The sequence below is a fragment of the Pararge aegeria genome, chromosome 3 (genome assembly GCF_905163445.1).
Source record: "Pararge aegeria chromosome 3, ilParAegt1.1, whole genome shotgun sequence".
NCBI classification, from domain to species: Eukaryota; Metazoa; Arthropoda; class Insecta; order Lepidoptera; family Nymphalidae; genus Pararge; species Pararge aegeria.
Genome location: NC_053182.1, coordinates 15130497 through 15146623, shown reverse-complemented (window position 1 = coordinate 15146623; position 16127 = coordinate 15130497). Strand labels below are relative to the sequence as shown.

The following is a 16127-nucleotide window of genomic DNA, read 5'->3' as shown; positions in this document are numbered from 1 at the left end:
CAGGTCCATCACACAAACATTGTCCAGCTGTGGGATTCGAGCCCACGGCCTTGGACTCAGAAAGCAGGAAGGCGCATGTGACATGAAAACTTTCACTAGCGCTATTTTCAGTACTTCTATAAGAAGGCATTTTGGCAAAATACCCAATCATTCTGAGCTTTAATTATTAAGATATAATCATCATGAGCATCAACTCATTACCGGCCCACTACAGAGCCCGGGTCTCCTCCCACAATGAGAAGGGGTTAAGGCCGTAGTCGACTACGCTGGCCCAGTGCGGATTCCACACACCTTTGAGAACATGATGTAGAACTTTCAAGCATGCAGGTTTCCTCACGATGTGTTCCTTCACCGTTGAAGTAAGTGATATCTCACAAGTTAGAAGTGCGTGCCGAAAGTGAAGTCGAGCTCCTATCCAATGCGCTACCACCGCCTTTATTAGATTAATGTACGATAATCTCGGCTTCTATAAATACTTACCGAGTGTACTTGAAACGGATAATTAGTGTGAAAATGATTAAGGTGAGAGCGGTGGATCGTTACCAGCACGCAACGGTAGCGGGTTCGCTGTCCGGCGCGGTCTTACGAAGGGCATCGATCGTTTAGGAAAAAAAACGTTAAAGTAAATAACCTCGAGTCTTGGCTTCAAATTAGAGGAAAACGATACTTTTCGACCATGATTATCTTAATAACTGCTGGCTGTTTTTTTAATTTAATTGTATACTATTCGGGTTTTGAATATTCAGTTATAGTTTTAAACTTTTAAGATCACGAAGGAATGTTGTAGGATTTATTTTGATATAGGGAAAAAGTAAGGCGTCATCTCTCTCTATCTATCTCTATTTAGAATGAACGATATAATATTGCTAATCTCTCGCTCATCGTCCTCTCAACCCGACATCCCAATTCACTCAAACGACCTTAGCGCCACTCTAAAGAAGACCCAGGACACACTATCAACTTCTGCACAGCGTCTCCGCAGAAGGAAGAGGTACTCGCTTTCTGACGTCATATGGACGTGAGCTCAAATTACGGCCTTGGAAGCATGCGGACTGATCACCAGCCTAATCCCCTTAACTCCAATCGCTTATACCGAGGTTCAGCCTCACGAGGCAACGACAAGGTTGCTTGACATTACACCTCCCCGCATTCTCTCGCAACACAAAATAATTATTGTTAATATGCTGATGTTGGAAAACGGCAAATGCTGATACTACAACCGACAGACTTGACGTTTCAAAAGTTCTTGTATTACGCTTCATTTAAATTAAAAGAATGTTTTGAAGTGAAACCTTCTTTAGACTTCTTCTTTAGGTTGAGCAATGTTTGGATGAACTAAAAAAAAATGGAACTCGCGTCATCGTCACCGAACGCTTTCCGTGAGCTATACGAAAACTGTGTACATATGTGAACTTTTTGGATGAACGTAAACATGAAACTTGCGTCATTGTCACCGCACGCTTTCCATAAGCTATATGTATACTTCGTATATACGTACATTGATTTAGTTTTCATCAGCATTTCTATGAGCATTCCCCATAGACTGCCCCGCATGCTTTTTTTATGTTTAAGCCCTCAGTTCGACGATCCCTTGGCAAAAACCTAGGGCTCATAATCATTGATGGCACAGCCTCATTCCGAGGCTCGCCAATCTACGTTACGCTGATGCAAAAAGAAAAAAAGACATCACCATCGCTCATTAGTGACATTGCTTGGCACATGTATCTAGAGCTTGAACATTTCGACGCTATGTTGTAAAAGTATTTTGCGTTTTTGAACTCGAGCGATAAGAATTTTTATTAATATGCAAGTAGACGTAAATCAAATCGAAAGAGAATATTTAATAAGTTTAACTTTCGAATGTCGTGCTAACTCACTGCAAACGACCTCGCGATTGCGTGCCAGCGCCGCCGGTATATAGAATTAGATTGCTACTAGATAGATATCGATCATCAATCACAATATAAAACTTCGTAATACAAATGTCAACCGCATACTAGATCGTCTGCAGTCTTTAACCCAGTGATAATTTATGTTTTCAAACAAAAACTCCAAATACACAGTTTTGTTATGTCGGCCTAATTGCAGAGCCTCTAAGACTAAAATTGAAGAAGAGATTATAATCTTGAAAAGGAGTAACCGACACCAAGGTTTATAGGTACGGCGTATTTTATGGTGTAGAGAAACGAAAACGTCCTTGAGATCGCCCTTTGTACGCAATGATCTGCGGTAACGCTGAACAACTGCGAAGTTTACGGACGCCTATTCACTTAGCCTTTGACAAAGAGTTGAGGATCTCACCTGTCCAGCGCATTAAGTCGGAGCAGAGATCAGAGCGAGCCTCGAATCTAGCCCCGAGCCATTTCCCTTTGTGAAAGATTCCCAAAGCGAAACGCCAGGGCACTTTGATGTCGAGCCCGGGGGGTAATTTGGAAAAACGTTATTTAATTAACTTTCGACAAGTCCGAGTAATCGTGTTACAAAGCAACGGTCAAGTCTTTGAACCTGTGGCGAGGGTGGGTCCAAACTTGATTTTTACACCAAATACTCGCGATAAAGGTGCTGTCGTTACCAGGTGCTTTCCAATTAACATCGCGCCTTTGACCACCGTCACAAAGTAATAGGGTCCTTTGTTTGGTGTTTAGGACATAGTTTTAATGGTGTGGTGGTAATGAATTCCCGTCGCGTTTCGATTAGTTTACCCTACCAAACTATTACAGTCGCGGAGACCGCCTAACATTTTTTAAGTCACTCATAACAAACAAACAAAACAAAAGCACATTTTTATGGCTACATAATAATCCCAGCCTATTTACTTCAAATCTATTGACCCGAATAAGTTGAAGTTTTGACACATGTAGCTACAGTTATTCCAATTCGCACTTCATTTATTTTATTTAAGTAATTCGCCCTGCGATGACGATGCAGTCCAAATTAGAAGCGCGCTTAGCAGGCGCAAGTTATCTCGAGCTTATTTTGTATTAGGGGTAGATGTCGCGTACAAACTGATGTGGGCTGTAACGTCACAGACCCCACATCAGTTTGTACGCGTAGTCACGCATCCGTACTATAACACAATACTTGCATTAATGTTAGATAGCCGTGTGCCCATTAACTCTATTTATTGTAAAGCAAGCTGGCTAAGAAGCTATTTGACAATGCGGAAAGAATTAAGTACCACATTGAAATTTGTTCTTAAAAAAATTGTACTATTATTTAATTATTATTTTAATGGTAGGCATACAAAATAAAAACAAAGAATCTTTGACGATTTCAAAAATAAAACTAAAACTTTAGTTTTTTGCTTAAGACACTGTAACTTGTAATAATAATTATCATCTTAATGTATATAAACGATACTAAATGTTCCTGTTATCTCCTATCCTACAACACCGGCGTCTAGTGTTTATAGACTTGTAAGTTGTTTCATTAGCAGGACTGGACAATAGTTTTATGAGTTGCCGAAATAAGTTTTGGGTATTTAAACTTTGGAACTGGTTAGCGGAGCATTTTGTGAAGCGCCGTAAGCAAGTGCACGGATAGGAGACGCCCGCGGCAGTTGGACGATGGTCGCCTCTACGAGATAATTAACTCTATGAACTATCTCTGTGAACACTGAGTACTGCGATGGGAAACTTGTGTCAAAGCGTTTATAAATATCATTAGCGGTATTTAGGGCCGAGTGTGGAAGGGTGGGTAAACTTTGACACGTTAGCACTAACCTAACAATACAACAGGATAGATACATAGATAAATTCTATATTGCACACAGTGGAAAGAAAGAAGAACGAAAAAGACAACTATGAAATATATGAAAACTACAATACTAAATGAAAAAAGTACTAAATAGCTGCTGCGTACGACTTCGCAAATTAAACTGGTTGACAGGACAAGGCCATCCATCCCCACCTCAAGTTAGTGAAAAGGGGGTGAAAGCTTCTACATATATATGTAAACATGACTCAAAAGAAAGAAAATATACGCACTAAATTAGACTACGTGGTCGCTGACAATGGGTCTCACATATGAAGGGTCAGTCACACAGCAGCGATAGAAAGATTTATGCTCGGAGTATCGCTACGATTAGATCTGTAGAAGAACCATATTTACGGACATAGCTCAACGAGTCGCGAAGCTTAATTGGAAATGAGCGAGGCATATAGCTCGGAGAACCGATTGACTTTGGGGTCCCTAGGTGCTGGAATGGCGAACTCGCGCCGTTAAACACAGCTTTGGTATAGCCCAAATAGGTGGACAGATGACGTCAAACTAGGCGCAGGGAGCCGCTGGACCCAAGCCCATGATCGTGTTATTTGGAAATCCTTACAAAAGACCTATGTCCAGCAGTGAACGTTGATTGAAAGATTGATTGAAAGATAAACATGATTATGAAAAAGATAGACTTCTGCTTCATAGAATAGAAAAACTTTATTGCAACACAACACAATAGGAAAACAAGGGTGCAAAGGCGGCCTTATCACTAAAAGTGATCTTTTAAAGGCAAACCGAGCATGCGAAGCCAATAGAAAATCAAAAGCGGTTCCGCTCGAGTGTGTAAGGCTCTTTATTTTACAGTTCTAAAAACTCAAACGGTTTAAATAAGCTTCTATCTTCTTCAAACATGATAAAAATATTTAAGTAGTTTGAAGTTAGTGCGTTCCAGGCGAGTAAATCGCTCATATAATAAACAAAGCGCACTCTGTGTGGTGTTCATTGAACAGCTTAATTGCATTTCTTCACTATACTCTACACTCCTCTGTAGCTCGTCTCATACTCGAATTAATGGGTTAAACAGGCTCTTTAGCTCAGATAAAATACTAAGCGCGCGGCGGTTTCTTTACCAACTTGGTCCTCTACACCTCTTTAAAATATGCACTTAGAATAAAAACGTTAATGTTGCTGAAATTATAAAACAATAAGAACCGGTTTTAAATATATTTAACCTCGCGTGTGTGTGGTATTTGTGTCTATGTCACGCAAAAAACGTGATTTCGGCATGATTTTTAATTTTATTTCGCTGTTTCACAATACTCTTTGTCAGCAAAAAGTCATTAAATACCGCTATAAATGATGTTTAAACATTATATTATATTAAACTCTCAAATGTGGCTGGTTATTCTATCGATTAAAATGCATTGTGCAAATGCACATCACGGGATCAAAATAAATTTTTGAAAATCCTTTCTTAATGTCCACCTTGTATTTTAAGGAACTCCTAAAGAAAACGTCACGCTTGTCAAGAAGTCACCTGGAACCATCTATGCGTTGATTCGCAGTGGGTAGAGTTTTGTTATATTTGAAATTTAGATCTAACCATTTGTGGTTGAATTAATAATACCCCAATATTAAAGATATTTTCGTAAAGATACTATATTTAGTTGATTAAAAACGTTAATATATAAAGCTAATAAATAATTAGTTTTGTTTTATTCATCTTTCAGCAAATCAAAACGTGAATGTTTTACACAAATATTAGTGGTAGGAGTAAATAAGAAGTCTTTCATAAACAAAAGGGAGTTAGATATAACTTGATCTACGAAAATTCCATTAGAACAGCTAATACTCGTATAGCTAATATAATACTGGTTCAAAATTAATTCATTTTCATTACAATAAACGTGTCCTTTTAATGACATTTGCTACTGAAATTAATTAAATATTTTAAGACTGCTTACTTTAGTCCCAGTTTATAAATCTTCCATCTTTATTTGGTATAATCGTAAAAATATAGCCGTTTCCAGCGACTTCGTACGCTTTGGAACGATATTTTATTTATCACACAGTTATTTGAGCAGTACTTAACGAAAATTGACCATGAGCCGAGGTCTGTAGGATAGTAAGATAATAACGCGGTATCAGATTTCTTAACTCAAAACTGTATTATTAGACAGTGGATTTCGAAGTGGGCGGCCTTGGAGATAACATGAGACGAAATGCAAACAGGTAAAAAAAATAACAAACATCTATTTAGAATGCTTACATCCCGTAACGAGTTAATGGACATTTTATTTCATAGACAATGTAGATAAGTATTTTTACGGTTGACATTAGTGGCATGTATGAGTATAATAGCTTTTATCTTCTACTGTTATGTCCCACAACTGGGCAGTGCTTCAAGCTTCAACTTCATAGAGTTCATTATTACACTTAGACGAAATATCATTATATTATTAATAATTTAAAAAACTTAAACAACCAAAATACTCATTAATATCCACATATTACAATTTACATAGTGTTATTAGCGAGTATACTACTTCTCCAGCTTTAAACCCACCTCTCCTAAACCCTGGCTGTGGAACATTAATGATTTGACTGACGGTAAAGACCATGGGAGAAATCGCGAGCGTGCAAATTCAGGGATATTTGCTTTAGGATACAATGATAATTAAAATAATTCACTGTTTATCTTGGCATGCGAATCAGCCTAATCATGGCCGTTAACTGATCAGTTAATGCGGTGTAATATACAAAGCCAATATGTATTTATGTAAAGGTTCCTAATATATAATTTCATAGTTATAATATTTGATAACTATATCAGTGTACCCAATCAATATGTGTCTATTTCCATTTAGAGGTGTTTAATTCGATAATTGAGATGCTAATTGCAATTAGAATACATTGAATGCGTTCACAGTCACACGGATCGTAAAATTAGATTTAATTTAATTTTACATTCTCTAGATTATATTATAATTATTTTGTATAAAAGTTGTAGTCAAAAAATAGAGTGCTTTGTAAAGTCATCTACGTAAGTAAAATTCTATATTGCTAATAACGAATTAAATATATAAGAAATATTTGAATAGGTAGCGGTTCCAATTTTTTGTTCACAAATTTCATATCTAAACTAAAACTACTTTTTTTATTCCACGATAAATTAGCCTATGAAAGCAATCTCACTGGTTAGTAAGTAATGCACTCTAAGATCGTCGCAGGCTCATATACCGGCCATATAGGCAGTTATATTAAGGCCATTTACGCATTCGGTTTCTAAACTTTTTGTTGGTCTCCCACCAGAACAGATAGCAGAAATTGGAGAAATGATTAATTCCCAAATTACCCGGTGATCGAACTCCGCTCATAAGTCTACATTGTTTACCAATGCGTCAAGGAGGTCGACAATGTCTAAAAAATAGTACCTAGTAGTCGTTTTCAGGGCAAACAATGTGAAATTGACAGCACTAGTTTCTAACTAGCCAAATTAGTTGTTCAATAGAATCGGCATAGTTATACAGGGATAAATAAATACTACCAGAAATCTCTCGGCCTTTACTTATTTATATTAAAACTAACAACATTTCGTTCTCCGATTTTTTTTAATACGATAGTTTAAGAAATATTCAATATTTTACATAGATACTCTACTTGTTATTACTCTTTAATGCAACGTCGGCAACAGCGCGCGAAACAAGACTCTATCATGCGCCATCGCAGCGGTTTGGCAACTGGGACATACATGTATTTGGTTTTTCAGCCATTACAGAAACACGATTTATTGATTTTTTTGTATAAAATAAATTAGTACTGAATATTGAAAAGTTGTAGAAAAAAAGTTTATGGTTTTAATGTAAATAAGTACAGGCCTTTCTGGAAGTTTATATTCAACTCTGTATAATAAGAGAAGGTCTACTGTAGAGCAACTGCTATTAAAGTTATGGGTCTTCCCACATTTTCTCGTCAATGAAGACCAATTAAAACCTGGATATTATAGGCCTAGGATTGACTGTTACCATTTTAAGTAAGTCTTCTAACTGCAGTTGATTCGAAAGTGAACAGTGTATAAGGAATCGGATAAACTTAATAATACAAAACAGATTTGTCGCATAGCTAAGTTTTTAAAGCCGTAGAAAATAAGACAATTTTCACTAATCAGTATTTTAGGCATATCTAGAGAAGAAGTTAGCTACATTACATTTGATGTGTTTATGGACATGATATTACCAGAATATTTAAAGATGTATTATATTAGAATTATCCGAATTGCAGGTTGGGAAACGTAAACAGGGCGGGCAACTCTTGCGATATAAAGATGTGCTAAAGCGGCACATGAAGAGATGTGATATGGCCCCATCACTGTGGGAATGTGAAGCAGAAGATCGGCCGCGATGGAGACACTCCGTAAATAAAAAAGTATCGGAGTTTGAAGTTAAAAGGCGCGCAGAGCAAGATGCTAGGCGTAATTAGATAAAGGCCAGACCATCGACGGCCATATATTACAATATAATTGGTGGAGTACTGACATGCTGTTAATGTGATCGCACATTTAAAACAAAGAGTGGTTATGCCAGTCACTTGAGAGCACATCAGGTACGCTCATAATAGCTAGAAGGAGTCGCTGTGGTCGGATACGGCCAGGAGGATATATTATATTAGAAGAAGCCGTGTCTAGGGCCTGTCGTGCACTCCACGACTCGTTCCCGCCTGTGATCTAGCTTAAAATCTACTCTATTCGCTAAAGCTCAAAATTTTCTACCTTTGCATGTGGCCGTAAAATAAAATGTAAAGAAATGACAATAAAATTTTAGGTGATGGCTCACCTCCTCGTAGTCCCTGTGCGAGAGTTGTGCAGGCGCGGGCGTGTGCGCGTGCGCAGGCAACGCTCATTCGCGCGAGCGACGCGGACGACCCACTTTGCCCTTGCGCACAGGCGCGCCGGGCGTCGCTGCGTTTGTGTTCTTCATTAGCTTCTGCCAATCTTGCTCGCATACTAGTGACCCCGCGAGCATGTAGTACCTGACGCGGAGAGAAAGATTCGATACTACATAGGATATCACAAATCAGCGATTCAATCAATGGTATATATTGTGGTTTTTTTAAGTAGTCCTAGCCTTCTGAATTTTGCAAATGGACGGAGGACGGACAGATAGAGTCGGACGGAGAGTTAAGAATGCTTTGATATCTCACTTTCCTTCTATTAAGAATGTAAAGTTTGGTTTTTACTCGTATATAAATTTTTTCACTAAAGCGAGTTTCCAACCTGAGTCCTTATCGGCGTGTTTAAGATTATATCCTGCGAGCGAACTATAACATGTCCCTCGCCCTTTGTATTTGGTCTCAATCTTGAATACCGTTTAGTTTGGCCTTGCCTTAAAGCTTCCTAAACGGTACGCAGAACATCTGGTTTGTAGTTTTTATGAGAAGCGCCTATGATTTTTCTATATTTTTAACCAGCTAAGGGAAATTGGTCCTACTATATATACACACCTATCGCCCTGCATGAGGTGTGACCCACACTTGGAGCATGCGAAGCATTTTATGTGGAACACGTGCAAGGGCTGTTGGGGCGCGTTCGTCCGCATCACGAACTCGCTCGCGGGGATCGCCTGCCCGCACGCTGCGCACGCGCCGCTTGATCCGAACATTCTGTAACAAGTGGATAATAGCTACTAGAGTACATTTGCTTGTAAAGTTATTTTTTGACCATGCCAACAAGATCGTCTAGTTGGAATGTATAATTACAATCAATCAAACAAAGGAAGTCGTCGTGGAAGTTTTAGGCGCAGTACCTATAGATCATTTTGTGACAGAGTTTATCTGTGGAAAGCATTGTTGTGCTCCGGTCTGAAAGGCGTTGTTGCCGGTGTGACTACAGGTACATGGGGCTTTGGCTCTTCGCCTCAGGTTCATGTAATGGACAATTTGTAGGATCTTTTTCTTGCATGCCCTGCAAGTGTTCTCTCTCTGTCTTTAGGCGATGATTTACTTACCACATTGATCCGTCAATTATTCATAAAACAAAAGTTTTTTTGATTATTTACCGAAAGCGCTATTTCTTTGGTTCCTTCGCAGGCTTTCTTCTTCTTCTTATGCGAAGTTAGCAATGATAATAGCTTTTAGCGTACTTTATTAACTGCTGCTCTAACAAGTGACTTTGTATTCATATTGCTGGCGCGGATTTTTAGGCAGGAAATTGGCTTTTGACCAGGTCTTTGTGTGCCTTTTGTGTAACTTGCCTCTTGAATTTAACACAGGTGAAACCGCGTGGCACAGCTGGTCTGATGTATGTATGACTGTAGACTATAGATAGGTACATTCACAAGTGTATTTGTGGAAATGGATTGGTCAAAGCTTTTCATCTCAGAAATAGCGGAGCAACTAAATCTTACACAATTTATCGGTTCACTCCTGATTGTTGAATTTAGTGCTTTTGCATCTTGAGCGATTGAAATTCGTACAGTTAGTAAACATTTATGTGAGTTGTACTTTTAATACATTTTAAAAATACGTATAGTTTAAAAATTTCTACTACGAGTATAGTACATGGAAGCAGATAGGTGTACGAGTATATTATATGTATTATTTATGTTAGGAATTTTCAGTTGCGGAGTTGTAAAAGTGTCTCGGAGTGCAAGTTTAACCATCGGTCTGGGTTATAATCACAAACATGCGATGATAATAATAATTGTATCCAGCCAATACGCATTGGAGCAGTTTTATTATTTTAAGAAAATATAAATCCAAATTACTTTATTTATTTAATCCTTTTATAGGTTTATAAATAAGTATATATGTAAGTTTGGTCTAAGTAGGGTTTTTATAGCTTATATCATCATATAAACCGCGTATATATATATATATATATATATATATTTATTGCTCTATATAAAATATTTATTTAAATTTGTCGTATCTTATAGTAGACGTAATTTTATGTAAGTTTGTTTTATATGTATTATATACCTATCTTTTAATTTGTACACTAACCACTATCCTTTGAATCTGTTGTCCTTCCACTTAGTGGTTGCCTAGAAAAGATCATTATCAGTGTTTATGTAATCTGTTTTGGTGTGTAATAACTAATCTATATATATAAAATGAAAATGGTCTTCGTTTGAGGCTCAATCACGCCTAAACCACTGATCGTATCGACATGAAACTACCACCATTCGATGCGAAATTTTTCCTAGATGGTTTATGGCTATCTATTTTTTGAATTCCAACATTCCTTCATTTTTTTATTGCTGTTTTACTTTTATGAACATTTATCCCGCTAATAAAAACAAAAGATAAGCATTTTCTCTTGATTCTTTTGTTTTCATGGATTTCAACAGAGTGTATTAAACGGATTATGGTTTTTTACATTCAGCTAAGAATCTACTCACGGTAGTGGAGAACGGCTGGACCAATTGGGCTTTTTTTTATCTTCAGAATTGTCAGGAGAAAGTTTTGTATGTAAGAAAATTTTAAAAAAGCCCGATAAAAAGTTAAAAATTTCGATGATAATCGAAGAATTCCCCTCTATATAGTCACTCACCACGAAATCTCGGGAACCATAAGACTTAGAAACGTGAAACTTGGTAGGAATATTACTTTTGCTATGTAGAGGTCAGCTATGAATAGATTTTAAAAAATTCATTCCCCAAAGGGATTGCGGGGGCGTTAACAATGAACAATTCCCGTTTTTAAACTATAGCTCCTATAGACTTCAAATTTGGTAGGAATCTTCTGTAAGAGGTGTAGAAATAGGCTATGAACGAATTTTACGATAGCTCACCCCACAGGGGGTTGCGGGGGTGGGTATTAACAATTAATATTTTTAATTTTCCAGCTAAAGCTCCTACAAGCTCCAAATTTTGTAGGAATTTTCTATAAGTGATGTAAAAATGATTTATGAACAAATTTTACGATATCCCACCCCAAAGAAGATTGCGGGGGCGTTAACAATGAAAATTTTCAATTTCCAAGCGATAGCTCCTATAGACTCCAAATTTAGTGAGAGTGTTCTATATGTAATATAAAAATGATCTTCGAGCGGATTTTACAATGAATCATCTCCAATCAGGTTCGCGGGGGTGGGTGTTAACAATAAAAAATTTCAATTTCGAAATATAGCTTCTAAAAATTCTAAATATGGTAGGAATCTTTTATTATTCACATAAAGAACATCTCAAAATGGATTTCAATAAAGTCTACTTCCGACAGGAATTGCGGGGGTGGGTGTTAAAATCTAAAATTTTTATTTCTAACCTGTAACTTCTACAGACTCCAAATTTGGTAGGGATCTTCGTGTATGTAGGGATATTCGTGTATTTCCTTACAACAATCGTCTTTTTGGCAGCGGAGAAAAAGTCATTGAGAGGTTTCAAAAACTTAACTTTACATGTAGCTATCCAATCAACGGACTAGGAATTTTACATTCATTTTACTTTTGCAGACTACATAACCGACGAATTCTTTTATTGCGGGATCGCGGAAATGTAACAGATTAAAATGAATGCATTTTCCAAGCACATGAGTTGTGGAAAAGAAATTTAGTTACTTATTCCAATAGAATTCATAAAAAACATGTACAATTAATTTTCTATAAAAAATTGATGTCACGGAGAAAATTTTAGTTAACAGAAAATTCGTCGCACTTGAACCTTAACAGATTTCAACTTCACATATGAGACTTGCAATGACTTTAACTTAAACTTTCAATGCTCATTTCAAATTTTTTTCTTCATGTCAATTATTATTAATTTTTGGAAGAAAGGCACGGAAATGTTATAATGATTGCACATTGAAAGTTACAATGAATATTAGTGAGAAAAATCACCTGGATGAAAGATACAGGCTAAATCGATGGAATTTGGAATTTGAGTAAGTCTAAACAATATCGATGCTTACAGTTCTATCCGCGGGGCCTATTTATGTTCATACAAAAATAAAAAAAAAGGAGAATAATAAAAATATGAAAAAAATATAAAAATGAAACATAAAATGTAATTTATTTCCTTTTTCAATTCGCCCAGCGAAGCGGGCTGGAAACGGCTAGTATATTATAAAAATATATTAAATATATTATATTATTATAAAGTATACCTACTCGACATATAAGTGACTCGGAAGTTTAAAGACGGGCAGAAAAGTAGGTAGAACTTCATCTTTTGTTTATGGCAACCGGGATAGGTATATCTCCACTAGCTAATATATTTATTGAATTAAAAATATAAAAAACCACTGACACTAGTAAAGCCCTTTTTCATTTGATACTCATATTGATGGAATTGTAAAAATGAAATGTAATTCGCTATTTTGTAGCGGCGGCCATCTTGGACAGATTTTCATCAAACATGGCTAATAACACTCCCAACTAATTCACTTGGCAAACAAAAAAAAATCAAAATCAGTTCATTCGTTCGGGAGTTACGTTGCTACAGTCACACATCCCCACACACATACGTCTAACTTATAACACCTAGTTATTTTTGCATTGGGGGTTAAAAAGCAAAGCACTTGTCCACGCCATATCATCTACGTAGGCGATACAGATGCCGTTAATTAGATGGAATTGAGGTTGGGGAGAAACTAGACCATATTGTTCCCGAGCACACTCCGAAATATATATTTATAAACACTATATCATTAATTTTTAAAGTGTCATTAGTCAAATCTGTCTTGGCAGTGTGGCCGTCCCCTTTAGAGCGGCAATAATTTTAACAAGCGAAATAACCGCGATTACAGCTCGTTAAACTTTGATAAATGGACAATAAAGCAAAATAATGACAACTGCCATAAATCAGCGGGTGCTACGTACAATCAGAAACACATGTTTTATTATCTTATTTCATTAATACCTTTTACTTTAATATTTAATTAAATGTAACATTTGAGTAGTGCAGTATTACTCTAGATTAAGGTCCTTGTCATGAAAGCTAAAACTGCATAGTAGGTTTAAACTTTAAGAAGTAGTAGTACTATGCAGTTATGATTTACAGCTCTGAATTATGATCGTTAACTATAGGTTTCATATAGAGCTATTATTTTATCACAGTTCACATAATCAAATTAAAAAAGAGGCGACCCCTTGAACCAAAGTTATCGATGTGAAGAAATCTTCAAAAAAGTGGTATCAAGTTGCTGGAGGGAAGCAGAGAGTTACTGGCCTACTTTCCAGCACATTTATTTAATGTTGAAACTCTTTCAGTGGCATGCACATGCACAAAAGCTCTGCCTACCCTAAACATTTTGTATGACTCATTAATGCGAAGGATTGTTCCATTTTATGTTTGGACAAAAACTCTATTCACGCCACTGAACTCTATTGAGTGTCAAAAGATAATTGTTAAATCGAGCCTTAGCAAAAACCCTAGAACTACTGTGGATGATTTCAAACTAAAATTATTGCTTATTATGAATTTTTCAAAATGTGTCTGTTACAAAGAAAGATTGGCTTGGATTTTTTGGGTAATTCATACCAATAAAAGAATTTGTTGCTACAAATTTATTTTAATAGTAACTAACCATTATTTTAGTGGTCCTAGCATTATTTATTATTTCATCATCATCATATTGGCCGATTGACGTCCACTGCTAGACATAGGTATTTTGTTGGGATTCCCAAATAACACGATCTTGGGCTTGGCCAGCGGCTCCCTGCGCCTAGTTTGATGTCATCTGTCCACCTACTTGGGTGTCTACCAAAGCTGTGTTTAACGGCGCGAGGTCGCCATTCCAGCACCTAGGGACCCCAAAGTCAATCGGTTCTCCGAGCTATATGCCTCGCTCACTCGTTGAACTATGTCCGTAGTATTTTGTAGGGATTCCCAAATACCACGGTCTTGTGCCGTTTGGGTCTAGCGGCTCTCTGCGACTAGCCTTATGTCCACCTCGTCGGGGGTCTACCAACGCTGCGTTTACTGGTCCCCATTCCAGCATCATGCGACCCCAACGTCCATCGGTAATTATTATTATAAAAGTACATATAATCTACGTTCACGAACGGCATTTGAAGTATTTTTTAATAAGCGTATATATAAAACATGTTAATTATTTTTAATGAGTGTGGTGTGTTACCTTTAGTTTAATAATATCACAATTAAAAATAATGGACTTCATAGCCATTCGCCTTTATACTTTTAGACGTATATCCTACTATTAATTTTCCCAAATTACGCACTTTCAAAGTCAAATATTTCTTTATTCAAATGAGCACCTAGATGGTACTTTTGATATGTAGAAAGTGAAGAATATAAATAAAATCGCTTCTTGTCTAAAACTTTGTAAATTTCAGAATCAATTTTCGTTTGCCAGTACTATAATTAGAACTCTACTATATATAATGTAAATTCCTATAGTATTAAGTTTTATCGTTACAACGTGACATAATGTCACACACCCCCTACGACAAACTAAGGTACTCCAACAGGTACGCCTATAAAAAAATCCCTGGTTATAATGAAGTTTTATAATTAAACATTTCTTTTTTACCCCATATAATGTGTTTAACCTACAGATGCCGTTAATGTACAAAAACACCTTGCCAATTACCATGATTGATCATTATTACTAAAGTAATTATTTAGGTGTACTTTAAATAAATTATATTAACATATAAATAAGCGTAATTACCGCTACTAGCTTCATCAACTGGCCTATTATTATGCATTAGCGATCACTCGGTAATAAAAGTTGATTAAATGCATCGATGACATATAATACAGTCTAATAAAGGACCTTTTTTTCATACCACGACAAGTTAGCCCTTGATTGCAATCTCACCTGCATGGCTAGCGGGAGGATAAAATTTTTTCTTCTTACACAGCTTTATTAACTCACAGAGCATATCCAAGTAATATATGTGATATGTATCCAAGCATTTATTATAAATGGGGGTAAACTTCTCCTATTCCATGCTCCTGCGCTTTAGCAGGTTTACAGTTCGATTATGTCCTCTGTCAGGATATAATTTTTTTAAATTTAAAATGCATATTAAAAATTTCGGAACCGACAGGATTTGAACCTGCGACTCTCGGGGAATCGCGGCCTGAGCGCTTTCACCAACTAAGCAACGGCTCTCCTACCGTCGATGCCGAAATTAGTATATGCCTTTCACATCAGTCTTATAGCGACTGTAACGTCATCTAGTAGGAAACGTTGCAGTTTCGATCTACTTTTTCAAAGGTCCATACTACAATGAGACACGTTTGGAACAAGAGATAACAAATTTATAATTTTATATTAAATTTATAAAAATTATATCTTTTTATAATTTTTATTAGTGTTTTTATTAGGGTTCCGAAATTTTTTATATGCATTTTAAATTAATAAAATTGATAATTCCTCCAAGTGTAGGTAAAAACACTAATAAAAATTATAAAAAGATATAATTTTTGTCTCCCTGCATGGTGGTAAGTAGT

The 16127-nt window shown here is 36.5% G+C and overlaps 1 protein-coding gene across 2 annotated transcripts in view; it reads right to left on the bottom strand.

Moving 5' to 3' along the window:
* Window positions 1-16127, bottom strand: part of LOC120637077 (LIM domain transcription factor LMO4) — a 289676-nt gene that overhangs the window by 64400 nt on the left and 209149 nt on the right. For both annotated transcript variants that reach the window (XM_039908696.1, XM_039908695.1), the window contains exons 3-4: window positions 9211-9369; window positions 8544-8739 (exon numbers count right to left, since the gene is read on the bottom strand). In XM_039908696.1, the coding sequence (XP_039764630.1) occupies window positions 8607-8739; window positions 9211-9369 (292 nt within the window). In that variant the 3' untranslated portion in view covers window positions 8544-8606. The remainder of the gene's footprint in view (window positions 1-8543; window positions 8740-9210; window positions 9370-16127) is intronic.